The sequence below is a fragment of the Alligator mississippiensis genome, chromosome 3 (genome assembly GCF_030867095.1).
Source record: "Alligator mississippiensis isolate rAllMis1 chromosome 3, rAllMis1, whole genome shotgun sequence".
NCBI lineage: Eukaryota > Metazoa > Chordata > Crocodylia > Alligatoridae > Alligator > Alligator mississippiensis.
In genome coordinates this window covers 303,188,991-303,205,532 of record NC_081826.1, presented here as the reverse complement: position 1 = coordinate 303,205,532, position 16,542 = coordinate 303,188,991, and the positions used below count along the sequence as shown (strand labels likewise).

Here is a 16,542-nt window from a genome sequence, read left to right as displayed (position 1 = left end):
TCGTCAGCAACGCGATGCTGGTCGGCGACGGCAGGAAGTTCCTGTCCATGCTGCTCACTCTGAAGGTGGGGACACCTCCGGGCCCTGCCTGCCCCCAGCGTCCCGGCAGGATGGGTCCCGCAGGGAGGGCCGTGGGCGTACTGTGGCGTGGACTCCAAGATACCTGCACTCTGCGCCCATGTTCCCGCTCTCTCTGCACCTCCTGGCGCTGCCCCAGCCTCCAGCCTCTCCAGGGCCCAGGGAGCCTGCCTGCAGGCCATGTGTGCTGCCTACCCTGAGCCCAGCCTAGCCTGCCCTTCCCTCCCCTCCAGCACTGCAGCAGGGCAGGGGCCAGGGCTGGGTGGGAGTAGCTTGGCCTGGCCCTGCCAGGGACAATAACCCATGGGGAGAAGCAGTGCCTCGTGTGGGCTCCTGGCAGTGGGGCGGCAGGGGGCGGGAGCGAGGAGCGCAGGTGGCCAGGCGGCCTTGGGCTATGGCCTGGCTCGGGATGGTCTTGGACGCCTGGGTCCTGCACTGAGGTGTGGGGGCTCTGCCTGCACGAGCCTCCTGCAGAATATTAGAACCCAGTATTTCTAAGTGTTGTAACTGCAGCAGGAGCCCCGAATCTGCGGGGCCATTTAACGACCAGGGGTTGCTGGTTGCCCCATTCCCCTTTCTGCTGCGGGTGTCGGTGTTTGCAACCTTCCTTCAGAGGCCGCTGCGGCCCAGGCTGCACACGGTGCCTGGGTCCTGCACGCAGGGTCAGACCGACACCATGCTGGGGGCTAGGAAGGGATTTTACCCCATGGTCACATTGGTACTTGCTGTGGGGGGGGTTGTCTTCCTCTGTAGCGGGGGCCTGGCCCTCCACCCTGATCTCTCGACCGTCTGTTGACAGCACGTCATAGCACCAGCACGCTGGCTGCCGCGGCTCCCCTGCTTTCCCTGTGGCAGGGTCAGCTGCTAGGTCTGCGGTGGGTCAGGGTGGAGGTTAGTCTTACGCTAGATTATGGATTGTGTAGGATGGTTTGGGTAGAGCTGGTCCTGCCTCAGGCAGGGGTTGGATGAGATGACCTCTGGGGGTCCCTGCCAGCCCCACGGCTCCAGGATCCTGTGATTTGTGTGGTTAAAAGGCACCCTCGTGGCTCTTGGGGCCACAGCAGAGAAGCAGCGGGGCTGGGGCGACGTGGGCACGAAGGCATGCGGTTAACAGCCAGAGGTTGTGAGTTTGAGGCCGTAGCAGAAGCACGCACGGCGCAGCCCTGTCAGATTCCTGCAAATCTCTGAATTCTGATAAGTACTTCATCACAAGGACACGAAAAAGGGAAGCAGGGGCTAAGTGAATTCCTGGCGTCAGCCTTGACCTGGATCTGGCTTCAAGATGGGCAGTATCTGCCCGTTTCCAGCTGTTCTCCTAATCGGCACATGTTTTCAAACATAATGGCCAGCAGCTCTGCAGTCACGTTGGATCGCATCAGATCTGAGGAGTCAGATGAAACTGAAGTGACGTGACAGAAGATTTTGGAACCACTTGGTAAATTAAACATCAGAAAGGTGCCAGAACTGGCAGCTTTCGCCCAAGAGCTCTGAAGTAACTCAGATCCATCAATTCCAGGGGCTCTGCTGGTGCCCCTCGCTCCTGACCCGCAGCCCCGTGCTCCCAGGCCTGGGCGAGGCCGCGGGGGCGCTGCCGTGTCCACAGCAGATGTGAAACGGCAGCACTGTTGCAGGGAGCTGTTCTCCCCTGGGCAGGTGGCCCACGGCTGGGCTGGGCTGCAGCCTGATGCCCGGCCCTCGGATCAGTCAGGGGGGCTGAGGAGGTGGAGCGGTGCGTGGAGGTGGCTGTTGATTGGGGCCGAGCGTAATGCTCAGGCAAAGGGCCAGGTCCTGAACCACCAAAAGTCTCCGCTCCCTGGGGAGCTGGCCTGGTGCAGAGCGGTGGACGGAGTCAGCCAGCGAGGGGTAGGTGCAGCCCAGACCACCAGACGCAGGTGAGGAGCCAGGTCCCCTGCAGCCTTTGCCTCCCCATCTCCACCCTGTGCCCCGGGCGCCAGGGCAGCAGGGGCTGCCGGAGCGGGTCGGGGGGCGTGCAGGAGCAGCCCATGCAGCTCCCGTGCCTCCGACAGCCTGGCCGCCTTCGGCCGTGTGCCCCAAAAGCAGAGCCCCGCGGCTCCTTCAGGGTTCCTTCTCGGGGACGGGTCCTGGCTGTGGCTACCTTCTTGCCCCTCTGTCTGCCCAGGTGCACCCAGGATCGCTGCTCTCTACAGCAAGTACCAAGCCTGAATCTGCTTTCTGCAGCAGGCCGCAGCACGTCCTTGTGGGCAAGCTGCATCCTGGGCTGTGCCCCTCGGTGCCGATATTGCAGGTACAGAGCAGTCCTGCCAGGTTTCTGTAACACCCACAACATCACAGTTGTACAGAGCAGGATGTCCAGTTCCTCCTGCCTGTTCCCTGCTCCTTGCCTTTGCATCCACATGCAGGGACACACATTGCAGCCTGCCCTGCCGGGTTCCCTCTTGCATCTCTGCCCCGCTGCAGTTCCCCAGCCCTTTTCCATGGTATGGCATCTTCTCTCAGCGCCCAGCCCTCCATGCGCAGTGCACCTGCAGCACCCAGCACCTCCCATATTCCCCAGGGACCTGCGTCCCCCATCATCGGCCCCATGCCTGGTGGGTTCTCTCTCCCATAGCACTTAGTTTAAAGCCCCCGTCACCAGCTCAACCCATTATACATCCCCTCCAGCCTGCTCGGGGCTGTTCCCAGCAGCAGTGTTGGTCCCCTGGGACAGGCCGGAGTGGGCTGCCAGGAAGCGCGTGCAGGCAGGCAGCAGCATCGGACCCGCCTGTTGCCAGCCAGGCGGGCAGTGGATTGCGTGCGCCCCGTCCAGTCCCCAGGCAGTCAACAGTGGGTGAGGGGTAGGACGGGGCGCGACCCTGATCCCTGTTTGCCCTGAGACCAGGAGAGGAGACAGCCGTGCTGGGCCCTCCTGCGGCTCTCCCCCAGCTGAGGGAGGGGTGCACATGGGGATGGCTGCCCACGTGGTTCTCGTGCCTGTCCCCACAGGGAGCGGCGAGCCGGAGCGTGGGACCTGGGCTGAGGAGCGGGCTGTGCCGGGCATGGCTCAATTGGTCACCGTGCCCCCCAGCACCCAGCCGGTGCCCCCCAGGTGAGAGAGCACGCTGGGTGCACAGGCGGGGCAGGGGCTGCCCTGGGCACTGCGCTGACCCCTGGGACAGAAGGGCCGTGGCGGGGCTGGGGCAGCTGGGCAGAGACACACTAGCTCCTGCCCTGCCCTCGCTGCGGGGAGGGTCCCAGCCCCGGTGCTGGCAGGCCTGGCCCCAGCGAGCGCTGGAGGAGCCGGGCCAGGGCTGGGGCTGGGGCTGGGGCTGGGGGAGCTCCCTGGGAGGGGCCCTCGGACAGGACACTCATGGGCAGGGGAGGGCTCGGGGGTGCTGGGCAGGATGCGGGGTGGGCCCTGCCCCGGTCTCTCCCCACCCCTGGTCTCTCCCCACGCAGCAGGGAGCCAGAGGGAGCTGCGCAGCCGCTGACCATCACTAGCTCCAACGGCCTGGGCACGGCTGGACCTGGCCGCGCGCTGGCACCTGGGGGCCAGCCTGGGATGACCATGCAGGGGCCGGATGCAGGGAGCGGGCGCCCATCGGCCCAAGCAGAAGAGCCCCCCCTGAACGTGCCACCTGCCCAGGCCTATTGCTGGGGGTCGCCCCAGTGCCGGGGGGAGAGCGGGCAGGCAGCCCCCGCCCCAGCCATCCTGACACCAGTCGCAGGTGAGAGCCGCGTTCAGGGAGCCAGCCCTGGCGTGCAGACCCCGTCTCCCATCCTGGCAAAGGGCCCATTCCTCGGGGGCATGTGCAGCGCCAGGTGCCCACGACCGCCCTGCCCTCTTGCCCGCAGGGGGCTGCAGCGGTCCCGTGGCGCCGGCGGAGACCCTGTTCACCACACGTGCGGACGGGGCGGTGCGGCTGCGCCTGGACCCCGAGGGTCCCGGGGCCTTGGCCCCCATCACCGTGCACCAGCTGTTCCAGGCGGCAGTGGAGCGCCACGGGGACCGGCCCGCCCTGGCCTACAAGCGGGGGCAGACGTGGGAGAGCCTCAGCTACCGGCAGTACCAGCAGCAGTGCCGGGCCGCCGCCAAGGGCTTCCTGAAGGTGAGCGGGCGCTGTGGGCACGAGGCTGAGGAGTGCCAGGCTGCAGCGGGGTCAGGTGTGGATGGGTCCTGTCCTGGGTGTGTGGAGGTGGACCTCACCCCTCTCTGCTGTCCCCAGCTGGGCCTGGAGCGCTTCCACGGCGTCGCGATCCTGGGCTCCAACAGCCCCGAGTGGGTCATCGCTGACATCGGGGCCATCATGGCCGGGTAAAGGGGTGCCTTCACGCTGCTGGGTGGGATGGGGGCCTGCGTGGGTGCCATTGCTGCTTGGGTGAGGGGACACGGGCCTGGCCCTGGTGTGGGTGCAGGTTGTGGCCGGCCAAGGGGGTGCCTTGGGCAGGTCGCTGAGTGGCTCTGGAGCAGGTGGGTCTGGAGCGGGTGCGGCTGGGCTGATGGGGCATCTCCTCGGGGCCCCTGGTCTCACGCTGCTGCTCTTCCCCACCCCAGGGGCCTGGCAGTCGGGATCTACAGCACCAGCTCCCCCGAGGCCTGCGGCTACGTCGCTGCCAACTGCGCAGCCAACGTGGTGGTGGTGGAGGACAACGCGCAGCTCAGCAAGATCCTGCAGGTGACGGCAGCATCCCCTCCCAAGGGCGTTCCTGCATCCCTGCCCCCTAGATTCATAGATGTTAGGGTCGGAAGGGACCTCAATAGATCATCGAGTCCAACCCCCTGCATAGGCAGGAAAGAGTGCTGGGTCTAGATGACCCCAGCTAGATACTCATCTAACCTCCTCTTGAAGACCCCCAGGGTAGGGGAGAGCACCATCTCCCTTCTGTGCCCCCGTGATGAACTTATAGGCAGCCACAAGGTCGCCTCTCAACCTTCTCTTGCGGAGGCTGAAAAGGTCCAGTTTCTCTAGTCTCTCCTTGTAGGGCTTGGACTGCAAGCCCTTAACCATATGAGTGTCCCTTCTCTGGACCCGCTCCAGGTTGTCCGCATCCTTCTTGAAGTGCGGCGCCCAGAATTGCATGCAGTACTCCAACTGCGGTCTGACCAGCGCCCGATAGAGGGAAGTATCACCTCCCTGGACCTATTTGTCATGCATCTGCTGATGCACGATAAAGTGCCATTGGCTTTTCTGATGGCTTCGTCACACGCCGGCTCATGTTCATCTTGGAGTCCACTAGGACTCCAAGATCCCTTTCCACCTCTGTGCCACCCAGCAGGTCATTCCCTAGGCTGTAGGTGTGCTGGACATTTTTCCTCCCTAGGTGCAGCACTTTGCATTTCTCCTTGTTGAACTGCATCCTGTTGTTTTCTGCCCACTTGTCCAACCTGTCCAGGTCTGCCTGCAGCTGTTCCCTGCCCTCCGGTGTCCACTTCTCCCCATAGCTTTGTGTCATCCGCAAACTTGGACAGAGTACACTTTACTCCCTCGTCCAAGTCACTGATGAAGACATTAAAAAGTATCGGTCCAAGGACCGAGGCCTGCGGGACCCCACTGCCCACACCCTTCCAGGTCGAGACCGACCCATCTACCACGACTCTCTGGGTGCGACCCTCTAGCCAATTCTCCACCCACCGGACTGTGCAGTCATCCACATCACAGCCTCTTAACTTGTTCACCAGTATGGGGTGGGATACCATATCGAAGGCCTTCCTGAAGTCTAAGTATACGACATCCACCCCTCCTCCTGTGTCCAGGCGTTTCGTAACCTGGTCATAGAAGGAGACTAGGTTGGTCAGGCACGATCTGCCTGCCACGAACCCGTGCTGGTTTCCCCTCAGCATAATTTGTCCTGCCGGGCTCTCGCAAATGTGAGCCTTGATAATTTTCTCAAAGACTTTGCCAAGGATGGAGGTGAGACTGACTGGCCTATAGTTGCCCGGGTCCTCCTTCCTCCCCTTCTTGAAAATGGGGACCACATTGGCCCTTTTCAAGTCCTCCGTGACCTGGTTCGTGCCCCATGAGCATTCGAATATTCCCACCAGTGGCTCTGCAATGATGTCGGCCAGTGCCTTCAGCACCCTCGGATGGAGCCCATCCAGGCCTGCTGACTTAAAGGCATCCAGTTCTTCCAAGTGCCTCTGCACCATCTCAGGGTCTACGCATGGCAGTCCGGCGCCTTGCTGCTGCCTCTCTACAACCCCAGTGAGAGACTTGTCTTGCCCCTCAGCTCCACGGTAGCTTTGGCCCGTCTAACTGAATCCGTACACCTGCAAGGTGAGGAGCCATACTCCTCTTTAGTAATCTCTCCCTGTTTCCACTGCTTACATGCCCCGCTTTTTGCCCTTAGGCTGCTCTGGATTTCTCTGGTCAGCCAAGGAAGCCTCTTGGCCCCTTTCTCCATTGTCTCCCACATCGGGATTGTCTCCCTCTGTGCCCGAAGGATTGCTTCCTCAAGGCACATCCACCCTTCCTGGGCTCCCATCTCGCCAAATCTCTTACCCCGCAGTGCGTCGTTGACTAAACGCTTGAGCTCGCTGAAGTCAGCCTTCCTCGAGGCCAGCACTTCCTCCCTGCTACTTACCTTTCCCACTTGATGCCTTATGGTGAATCCTAGAATTTGGGGGTCACTGTCCCCCAGGTGACCACCGATCTGTAGGTCCCCTGCCATGTCCTCCCGTGTTGCCAGTACTAGTCCAGTAAGGCCTTCCCCACAGTGGGACCCTGTACCTCCTGAGCCAGGTGGAGGTCCTGCACACGGGACAGGAACCTGCGCGAGCGGTGGGACTTTGCCGTCTGCGTCTCCCAGCAGATGTCCGGGTAGTTCAGGTTCCCCATGACTACCGCCTCCTTAGTCCTTATGGTCTCCGAGAGCTGCCTCAGGAGCCCCGAATCCAGTTCTTCCCCTCGGTGTGGGGGTCTGCAGCAGACCCCTACCATCAAATCCCTTTCCCCCTGACCTCCGTGTATCCTAACCCACAATCCTTCTACTTTCTTCTCCTCATCCCACAGGGATGACCCGTCCCTGCCCTTCTCACCCCAAGGGGTTTGTGTCTCTCCTGCTCCCCATGCACAGCCCTCCCCGGCTCCTGGACGCCAGCCCCCTGCCCCCAGCCCCACCAGGATCATCTCCCTGGCATTCTCGCTCTCCCATTTCCTATGACACCCTGTCCCCTTGCCTTCCCCTCAGCCCCATGGCACGGCCGTTCCTGTCCTGGGCTATCCTCAGTGTCACCCTTACACCACCGCAGGCTCTTATCTACCCCCACGTGCCCCCCCTACCATAGGGCACCTGGCGCTGGGATGGGGTGACATGAGGGGCTCTCCTCCCCCTGAGGCAGCTGCATTGTCCCCGTGTCCCCACAGGTGCAGAAGCAGCTGCCCCACCTCAAGGCCATTGTCCAGTACCGCGACCGGCTGGAGGAGAAGAGACCCAACGTGTACACGGTACGGGCCTGTCATGCTGGGGGAGCACCTCCCATGGACCTGGGATCCATCCGGCAGCCACCCAGCACCGCCCACCGTCCCATAGTGCCTGTGTCCTCCACAGCACAGACCCAGTGCTTGATCTCTCCCCAGGCCCACGGCCCTGCCTCGCGCAGCACGACCTGCCTCGTTGCAGGTCTGGCCCCTCTGAGGGCTCGTCCCCCGGGGGCCCTTCGTGGTCCTGCTGCGGGGAGCCTGCCCTGCCCCCTGCTCCTGCTCCAGCACCATTCCCACGGCACCTGCTGGCAGGGGGCAGCGCTCCTTTCCACCTCTCCTCCACCATGGCCTGATCCTGGCTGCCCCGTTCCCTGGCAGTGGGAGGAGTTCATGGAGCTGGGGAGGACCGTGCCCGACTCGCAGCTGGACTCCATCATCCGCTCCCAGTGCGTGAACCACTGCTGCCTCCTGATCTACACCTCGGGCACCACGGGCACGCCCAAGGGCGTCATGCTCAGCCACGACAACGTGAGTGCCTCTGCCAGCCCCTGCCCCGTGCTGCGAGGGCTGGGGGAAGGAGGTTGTGAAGGAAGGGTGGCGCTGGGCTGGACGTTGCCTCTGCCAGGGTTTTGTTCCCCTCACTCTCGCTGGATGCCCGGGGCGGTATGGAAGAAGCCAGGCCTTGCCCCCGGTGAGTGACATCCGAGGCCCACTCCCCAGGCTCCGGGGGCCCCACGTCATGGTCCTGCCTCTCCCCTGAGCACCCTGGCTGCAGCTCACTCAGGAGCAGCCAGCAGCCCCGAGAGAGGAGCTTGCCCAGCGACCCCGCTGCTGCAGCACCCCCAGACCCCACCCCAGGCTGCTGTCACCAGGAAGGGCCACGCTGGGGGAGGCAGGGAGTGGGAGGCCTGCTGCTGCGAGATGCCCCAGTGCTAGCCGGGTGTGGAGGGGCCAGAGAGGTGCGCAGGGATGCGACGGGCCAGGCTGCAGCTGCCGGGCGCCACGGGGGACCGGGGTGGGATGGGAGCTGGCTGTGCCCCAAGAGCAGACTCACGCGTTGCTTGGACCCAGTCTGCCCTGCCAGCCTGGGCTGTCCTGGTCACGCCACGTGGCACATAGGCCACGCAGCACGCCAGCCCTTGTGGCTTGGGCAGGGGCCATGGTCTGGCGCTGGTGTTGGGCGGGTAGCGAGTGATGTCCTGATCGCTGCAGGTGATGTGGGAGATCCGAATGTTTAAGGAGGTGCTGGGGCTCCAGGGTCACGAGGTGATCCTCAGCTACCTGCCCCTGAGCCACGTTGCCGCGCAGTGCGGAGACATCTGGGTAGTGATGTCCGTGGCAGGCACCATCTTCTTCGCGCAGCCCGATGCCCTCAAGGTAACGGGCACCAGTCTGGGGGTGGTGGAGAGAGAGGGCTGGGGGCGGTGGGCACAGCGGCAGGAGCCCTTGTCCGACCTCTTAGCCGATCCCTGCCCAGACAAAGCCGCAGGGCTCACCAGCAGCTCCAGGGAGGTGACCCGCTGCTGACTGGGAAGTCCCTGCTCCCACCCCTGCGTCACCCGCAGTCACGCTGCCCTGGGGGTGCCCACCCTACTGGCGTGCTGCCAGGCCCCCTTGAAAGCAAATCATCTGGCTCAGGGCCAGGCGCTGGGGCCGGGCGCCTCCCCCAGGACCCACAGGCGCCACCCGGCCCGGCCCCTCCTGCAGCCGTGGCCAGTGTCCGGGGCGGTGAATGCAGGGTGGGCGACAAGCCAGCTGAAGCTGTCGTGGGGGAAATTCCTTCCCGGGCCCTGCAGGCACCCACAGGAGCCCTGAAGCCTGGCATGGCCAGACCCCCGCAGACAGCGCTTTCCCCTCCTGCCCTGCCACGAGGACGGCACCTAGTCCAACCTCTGCGTCCCAATCTGATGACTGCCCCCAGATCAGCCCTTGCTCTCCCGCTGCCCCTTCCACAACTGCGCAATATCCTTCCTGAAGCCGGTCGTGCCTTGCCCAGACCTGCCGTGCTCAGACCCCGTTGCACAGCATCACTCCTCTGATGCCTAGAAACCTTCCCATCTCCAGGTTCAGTTTGTTCCTGACCAGTCCGTGCTCGTCCCCCTGTGAGCCCGTGCTGCCCTTTCGCTACCCAGCTCCTCCCCTCCTCTCCCTGACCGTCACTGCCACTTTCTCCAGCCATCAAGATGGGGGCTCTTCTTCCCTCCCGGCCCCCTGCTTGGCCGTGTGCCTGGAGAAACTTGTGCTGCTTGATTTAGTTTTCTTGGAAAGGCCCAAGTCGGCCAAGCCTCCGGCCATCCTCGCTTCACTTCACCCCAGACTTCCCGGACTCTGCAAGGCCTCTCTCTGCCTCTTTCTCTGCCTCTGTCTTTCCTGGTCAACCCTGTTGTCTGCTCTTCATGGACCCTTGACTGCGAGGCCCAAGGCTGGACGCAGCACTGCAGGCGAGGCCTCCCCAGTGCCGAGCGGAGCGGAGAATCACCTCCCTTGATCTGCAAGCGGCGCTCCTGTTCCTGCCACCCCAGTGCTGTTTGTGTTAATTTGCACGACGAGTGCACTGTTGGGTCATATTCAGCTGATGGTGCACTGTCACCCCCAGTCCTTGCCTGCAGTACAGCAGCCTGGCCCATTGTTCCCCAGGCTGTATGTGTGCACTCTGCCAGGGTTATTCTGTCCCTGGTGCAGGACTTGGCACTTGTTCTTGTGCAAGCTCATCTGATTAGTTTTTGGACCGTTTCTCCAGTCTGTGCGGGTCACTCTGGATCCTAGCTCTGCCCTCCAGAGCGTCTGCCCTGGCACCCGGCTTGGTGCTCACTGCAAATTTTCCTACTTGCGCCCTCACCCCATCCTCTAAATCAATAAGGAAGATGTTGAACAACACCAGAGCCAGGCCAGACCCTGGGAGCCCCACTCGATGCCTCCTCCCAGCTGGACATTCATTGCATTCACCACGCCACCGACGCGCAGCGCCAGCCACCCGCTTCGTTCTCATTTCCCTTTCCTTAGCAGCTTGTCCCTCCAGCACCCGTGATCCAGCCAGGACTCCCATCCCACCACGTTTCTGGGGTCCCCCGAGCAGTTCCGGCTCCTCGCTCTTGTTGCCCAGCCCCTGGGGTTGGTGTGGGGATAGTTCAGCTGTTCCTGTCTGGCTGCTCCTTCTCTGCCTCCAAGTGACCAACAGTTCGTTTGCTACCCTGCGTCTTCCCTGGCTCGGCTCAGCCTGGTCCTTGCCAGGAGTATCGCTCCAGACCCCAGGGACACTTCTCCAGCCCCACTGCTGCTGGTTCACCAGAAAGGAAAAGAAACCAAACAGAAGAAAAGAGCCTTATTCACCATCAGTGCAACCAACTGGGGCTACGCCAGGGCACACGTATCCAGACCTCCCCCAAAAACCTGCCTCTTCCTACAGACACGCTTGTATGAACCCTCCAGTCACAGACTAACGCATGCATACACAGCGCTAGGTACTATCCCTTTCTCTTGCCTATCACTGCATTGCCATTTCGGTCCGCCTTGCACGATCCTTGACTGTCGAGCTTCAGGTCAGCGGTGAAGCGCTGCTTTGATTAAGGAGGAGCGCATAACACTGACAGCCCCAGTGGTCCCAGGCATCTGCCACGTCCTTGTGACATTCCCAGCAGGGTCGGAGGCAGCCGCCAAGGCTCCGGCAGCCGCCTCGATTCCAGCGTCAGGAACAGGCAGCAGCTTCTTGCCCGCTCCCGTCACATCCCCGCTGGCCTCAGGGCAGTGTCCCGGGCTTCTGTGCCAGCAGACCGTGCAGCTCTCTGGTTTCTGGGCCTGCCGTGTGCCCACTCCACCTGATCCCCGTAATTAGCACCTTGTCCTTACGAAGTTCCACCGCCCGTGGGTGGCGGCACCGCTCCGGGTCCGCTCCCATGCCCACTTCCTCCTGTGCCCGGCCACCGCATTCTCCTTTCTCTCGGGATCCTTCCTCGGCCCTTCTCAGCCCAGGTCTCCTCGCGTCCCCCGTCTCCCCCTCCCTCCTTTCCGGCCAGCTGCCCCCTCCTCTCGTCCCTGCCATCCCTCCAGTCGGGGCCTTCTCCTCCCCGAGCTCCACCAGGCCACGCTTCCCGCCTGCGCCTGGGGACCGGAGCCCCTCTGGGGTGTCGCTCCTCACCCCGTTGCCCTATTTCCCCGCTGTGCTCGGAGGTGCGACTGGTGATGCAGCGGCAGCTCCTGTGTCTGCAGGGAAGGAAAACCCAGCACACAAACGTGCTCCTACCTTGCGAGCTGGTTGCAGGGGTTGCGGGGCTCTGGGGTGGTTGGCTGCCTGATGGTTAAAGCCTGGTTCATCCCTGCCCCCTAATTAGGGTCTGCTGGGCTCAGGCCAGAAACAGACATTAGGGAGTGAAGCAGAGCAGCTGTGTGGGATACAGCCGAGCTGCTTCGTGGGGCAAGATGCACATCACCAGTTGTCCGCCCATGGATCTTGTGGGAAAGCCGGCGACTTGCTCCCTGCTTCCAGGGTTCCCAAGGATCAGTGCAGAACAGGGAGCACACTAGGGTCCAGCCCTTGCAGAGCACAGCCGCTTGCCATGGCCAGGGGCACAGAGGGATGTCCCCAGGGGAGGGGTGCCGGCTTTGCTTGTGGGTGTGTGGGCTGCCAGCACTCGCCAACCTGTGCCCCTTTCCCTTGACCCTGCTTGCTGTGTGGGCCCAGGGCTCCCTGCTCCCCACGCTGAAGGAGGTGCGCCCCACGATCTTGTTGGCTGTGCCCCGCGTGTGGGAGAAGATGGAGGAGAAGCTCAAAGCCGCCTTCAGCCAGTCGTCCCTGGTCAAGAGGAAGCTGGTGGAGTGGGCACGGGGCATTGGGCTGCAGGCCAGCTACAGCCGCCTGGACGGGTGGGTAGGGGCAGCTGGGGGCATGGGGCAGGTGGCACCATCCAGGGTAAGTGGGGAGGGTGGCGCAGGGGACATGGGGCAGACAGGACATGCGTGTTGGGTCATATGGGCCTGGGGCATCCAGCAGCCTTAGCCCCAGACGTGGCCGAGCTGCCAAATGCCCCTGCCCAGGGCGCTGCGCACACGCTGGGGGCACAGGCCTGCCCCATTCCCCATCTCATGGAGCTGGAACCTGCCTGGCCCTGGGGTAGCATGACCGCAGCAAGCCCCTTGGCCAGTCGTTCCCCAGGCCACTTTCGCAGGGCCTTCGCTCTGCTCAGGGGAAGAGGCAGCATCCTCAGGCTGTGGAAGCAGCTCCCCTGGCTTGTGCTGTCACATCTGCCTGGCTTCAGCCCTGCTCCACCGCCTCATTCTCCCCACAGGGACGGCTCGTTGCCCTGGGGCTTTGCCCTGGCCGAGCGCCTGGTGTTTAGGAAGATGCGGGAGGCGCTGGGGCTGCAGCGCTGCGCCGTGCTGCTGACCGGGGCAGCGCCCATCGCCAAGGACACGCTGGAGTTCTTCATGAGCCTCCACTTGCCTATCCTCCAGATGTTCGGGTTGAGCGAGGGCAGCGGGTTGCACAGCACCTGCACGCATGAAGCCTTTCGCATCTACAGGTGGGGCAGGTTAGGGTTAGGGCTGGACAGGGCAACACGCTCCAGTTGCTGGGACAAAGGTGGAAGCCCGGCTGTGCAGGGGTCTGGGCGGGATGGGGGCGGGGTGCTGAGGGCCTGGAGCAGGTCGGGGCACAGCAGGGGCTGGGGCACGGGGGATAGGGTGTCAGGGATCTGCTCCCAGCTGGGGGCGCAGGTGAGCGGGGTTCAGGACAGGGAGCACCTGGGAGACAGACCAGCCCTGCCCCCCCACCCCCCGCCATCTCCGTTCCCACTGAGGGTGCGGGCGCTGCCTCCAGCTGCGGGAAGGAGCTGCCAGGCTGCAGGTCCCGCATCGAGCAGCCGGACGCAGAGGGCACGGGTGAGCTGTGCTGCTGGGGCCGCCACGTCTTCATGGGCTACCTGGGCATGGAGGCTGCGACGCGGGAGGCGCTGGACGAGGAGGGCTGGCTGCACACGGGGGACCTTGTGCGCCGTGACCCCGACGGCTTCCTCTACATTGTGGGCAGGATCAAGGGTAAGGGCTGGCGCACACAGGGGTGGGTGGGTGGGCGTGCAAGGAGCAGGGGTGGTGCGGGGCTGGAGGGCCTGGTGCAGAGGGCTGGCAGAGGAAGCATCGCCCTGCTGTGTCCTGTCGCTGCCCCTTGCGACCCCCACCCTCACTGCCTTTGTCCGGGGCTTCCCCCTGCCACGGCTCTGCCCTCCCACCCCATGACGCTGCGCCGGTTGCAGAGCTGGTGATCACGGCGGGCGGGAAGAACATCGCCCCGGTGCCCATCGAGGAAGCAGTGAAGAGGGAGGTGCCGATCGTCAGCAACGCGATGCTGGTCGGCGACGGCAGGAAGTTCCTGTCCATGCTGCTCACTCTGAAGGTGGGGACACCTCCGGGCCCTGCCTGCCCCCAGCGTCCCGGCAGGATGGGTCCCGCAGGGAGGGCTGTGGGCGTACTGTGGCGTGGACTCCAAGATACCTGCGCTCTGCGCCCATGTTCCCGCTCCCCGCACCGGCTGCCCACCTGCCCTCGTGTGACGGGTTCCCCCTCCCCCAGTGCCAGGTGGATCCGGAGTCGGGGGCGCCCCTGGACGAGCTGAGCCCCGAGGCCGTGCGGTTCTGCCGGGAGCTGGGCAGCCAGGCCACGCGGGTGTCGGAGGTGCTGAGCACGCGGGACCCGGCCGTGTACCAGGCCATCCAGCAGGGCGTGGAGCGGGTGAACCAGCGCGCCCCGTCCCACGCCCATCGTGTGCAGAAGTGGGCCTTGCTGCCCAGGGACTTCTCCATCGCCGGTGGGGAGCTGGGTGAGTGCTGGCACCAGGCTCCCGGGACCAGGGCAGGAGCCTGAGAGGGGCTGGGGGTGAGGGCTGGATCCTGGCGTGGATGGGTGCAGCCGGGAGGAGCTGGCCATGCCCAGCCTGACCCCTCCGCCCAGGGGGCCTGCCCGGCTTCCACTGCCCGCAGCTCCCGGGGCCGCCCCAGCCTCCAGCCGCTCCAGGGCCCTGGGAGCCTCCCTGCAGCCCCTGGGATCTGCCTGCCCCTCCACAGCGATCCTGCCCTCACGCAGTGCAGCCGGCGTGCGAGCGCTGGCCTGGGCTGGGCTTGGCTGTGCCCCTGATCCCTCGGGGTTGACATGGGGCAAGGCCCAGCAGGTCCCTACACCAAGGCTTGCTGTTTTTTGCTGGTGGCCACATGAGGCCAGGAAGGAGTTTTCCCCTCCTGCTAGGCAGTGGCTGGGCTGTGACCATGCCCTTGCCCGTGCCCGTGGCTGTGCTTTCATGGGGCTTAAATGGACTGGGCCAGTGCTCCTGTGGGACCAACCTGCAGGGTCCTGGCTGTGCTCCTGCACTGGGGCAGGAAGGTGTTTCCCCTGGTCAGACTGGTCTGGACTGGGGGTTTTCTCCTCCCCTGCAGGGGCACGGCTTGGGCCTGTGGTCTCAGGGCTGTCCATGCCCCTTGGCAGCAACAGGACACAGCCCCGTGGCCCGTGTCTGGGGCAGGGGTGGGACTTACGATGGGGTGGGGACACGGGGTTTGTCCGGGCTGGTCCAGCTTGGGCCAGGCCGGGGGGACGTGGCTGCCTCCCACACTGGCTCTGACTCTTGGCAGCCCCCGGGCTGGGTGGCCGAGCTGCCCGTGGTGGTGGGGCCTTGCCGGGCCAGGCTAGGGCAGGGGCGTGGGGAGCGGGTCGGGACGGGCAGAGGTTGGGCACCGGGAGTGGGCCGGGTCCGAGGCAGGCGGCCCAGCCCTGACGCGCTCCCTCTGCTCGGCGGCAGGTCCCACGGCCAAGCTGAAGCGCCGGGCGGTGCTGAGCGCCCACGAGGACGTGATCCGCAGCTGCTACCGGGACTAGCACCTGCGCTCACCGCAGATGTGCCCCACTCTCCCCAGCCGGCCACCTCTGTGCCTGGCAACGCGCTGCCCTGGCCCCAGCCCTGACCTCCCTAGGGTGCAGCCTCTGCTCCTTCCCTTCCCTTCCCTTCCCTTCCCTTCCCACCCTGTGGGGCCAGGGCCAGGTGGGGAGGGCAGGGCAGAGCCCTGGGGCACGGGTTGGCCTGGCAGGCTTTGATTTCCCAGCCCATCATGGTGTGGGGTTGGAAGGGACCTCGCAGCTGCCTGGCCTCCCCTGCCCTGTGCTGGGCCAGTCCTGCTCCCGCCAGACCCTTGACCCACCCCGGCATGCCCAGGCCGACCAGCCCAGCTTCTCTGGCTCCTCTCAGCGCATGGGTCCCCCCTCGTGTGCCGCTGCAGCCCTGCTCTGTGCCCGCCCCGGTCTGGGCTCATCCCGCTGAACGCAGGGCGTGGAGCTACGTGTGCGATTTACATGGGTCCCCCTAAGGATCTCACGCGACAGCATCAGCGCTGCCCTTGATGCCTCTGCTGCATGGCTGTCACGTCGGCGGCCCCCAACCTGACGGGTCCCTTCACCACCTCCTGCTCACTGTGGGGCTCTTACACCAGACCCCGGCCTGCGGTCTGGCCACCCCCGCGAGGCATGTGGCACGTGGCTGAGGTGCTGCTGTTACGTGCTGCGTGTGAGTCTGGAGGCGCTGCGCGTCTGGCATGGCCTCCCCTCAATAAACCCGTGCTGTGCTTCATCCCGCTCTGCCTGTGTTGTCCCTCCGGGGCAGGGGCCAGTGGCAAGGAGGGCAGCGCCTGTGGGGGCCATGCCGGTCCCCCTCCCAGGGCAGCAGGGTGACTCCCTGCAGGTCCATCCCCCTTGGCCTGGCACATGGAGCAGGATTGTGGCTGCGTGGCCCTGGGAGCTGGCAGCTGTGCACATGCAGCCCCGGTGTGCCCCTGCCCTCTCCTGTGGCCCTGTGTCTCAGGTACACAAGCTTGTGTCTCTTACATGTTGGCGCTGTGTATGTGCCCCACACACACTGGCTCACATGCGTGCACATATGTGTATGTGAGCAGGTAGCTGATACAGGTGGAAGCCGGGTCCATGCCCTGTGCATAATGGCTGATGCACACGCTCATGTGAGCACTAAAGGCACACCCATGTGTGTTGGCTACAAATGTCCAACTCGGGATCCTTAAAATTCCAGTTTATTAGGCGGATTGAAACACTGTAATCA

General features: G+C 64.4%; 1 protein-coding gene across 1 annotated transcript; it reads left to right on the top strand.

Annotated features, from left to right (window-relative positions):
• Positions 1-1,834: 1,834 nt before the first annotated feature.
• Positions 1,835-16,054, top strand: LOC132249683 (long-chain-fatty-acid--CoA ligase ACSBG2-like). Its single transcript, XM_059725423.1, has 16 exons — positions 1,835-1,970; positions 2,219-2,344; positions 3,043-3,145; positions 3,496-3,764; positions 3,892-4,145; positions 4,263-4,351; positions 4,592-4,712; positions 7,401-7,481; positions 7,836-7,985; positions 8,670-8,834; positions 12,136-12,317; positions 12,740-12,973; positions 13,270-13,487; positions 13,703-13,842; positions 14,019-14,265; positions 15,238-16,054. The coding sequence occupies exons 3-16, from the start codon at positions 3,096-3,098 to the stop codon at positions 15,312-15,314; spliced, it is 2,277 nt and encodes a 758-aa protein (XP_059581406.1). The 5' UTR covers positions 1,835-1,970; positions 2,219-2,344; positions 3,043-3,095; the 3' UTR covers positions 15,315-16,054.
• The last annotated feature ends 488 nt before the right edge of the window (positions 16,055-16,542 follow it).

Excerpts from the sequence above, each read along its gene's own strand:
- LOC132249683 (XM_059725423.1), top strand. The coding sequence starts at position 3,096 with ATGGCTCAATTGGTCACCGTGCCCCCCAGCACCCAGCCGGTGCCCCCC. Across the intron at positions 3,146-3,495 it reads ACCCAGCCGGTGCCCCCCAG|CAGGGAGCCAGAGGGAGCTG; the intron begins GTGAGAGAGCAC and ends CTCCCCACGCAG. Across the intron at positions 4,713-7,400 it reads AGCTCAGCAAGATCCTGCAG|GTGCAGAAGCAGCTGCCCCA; the intron begins GTGACGGCAGCA and ends GTGTCCCCACAG.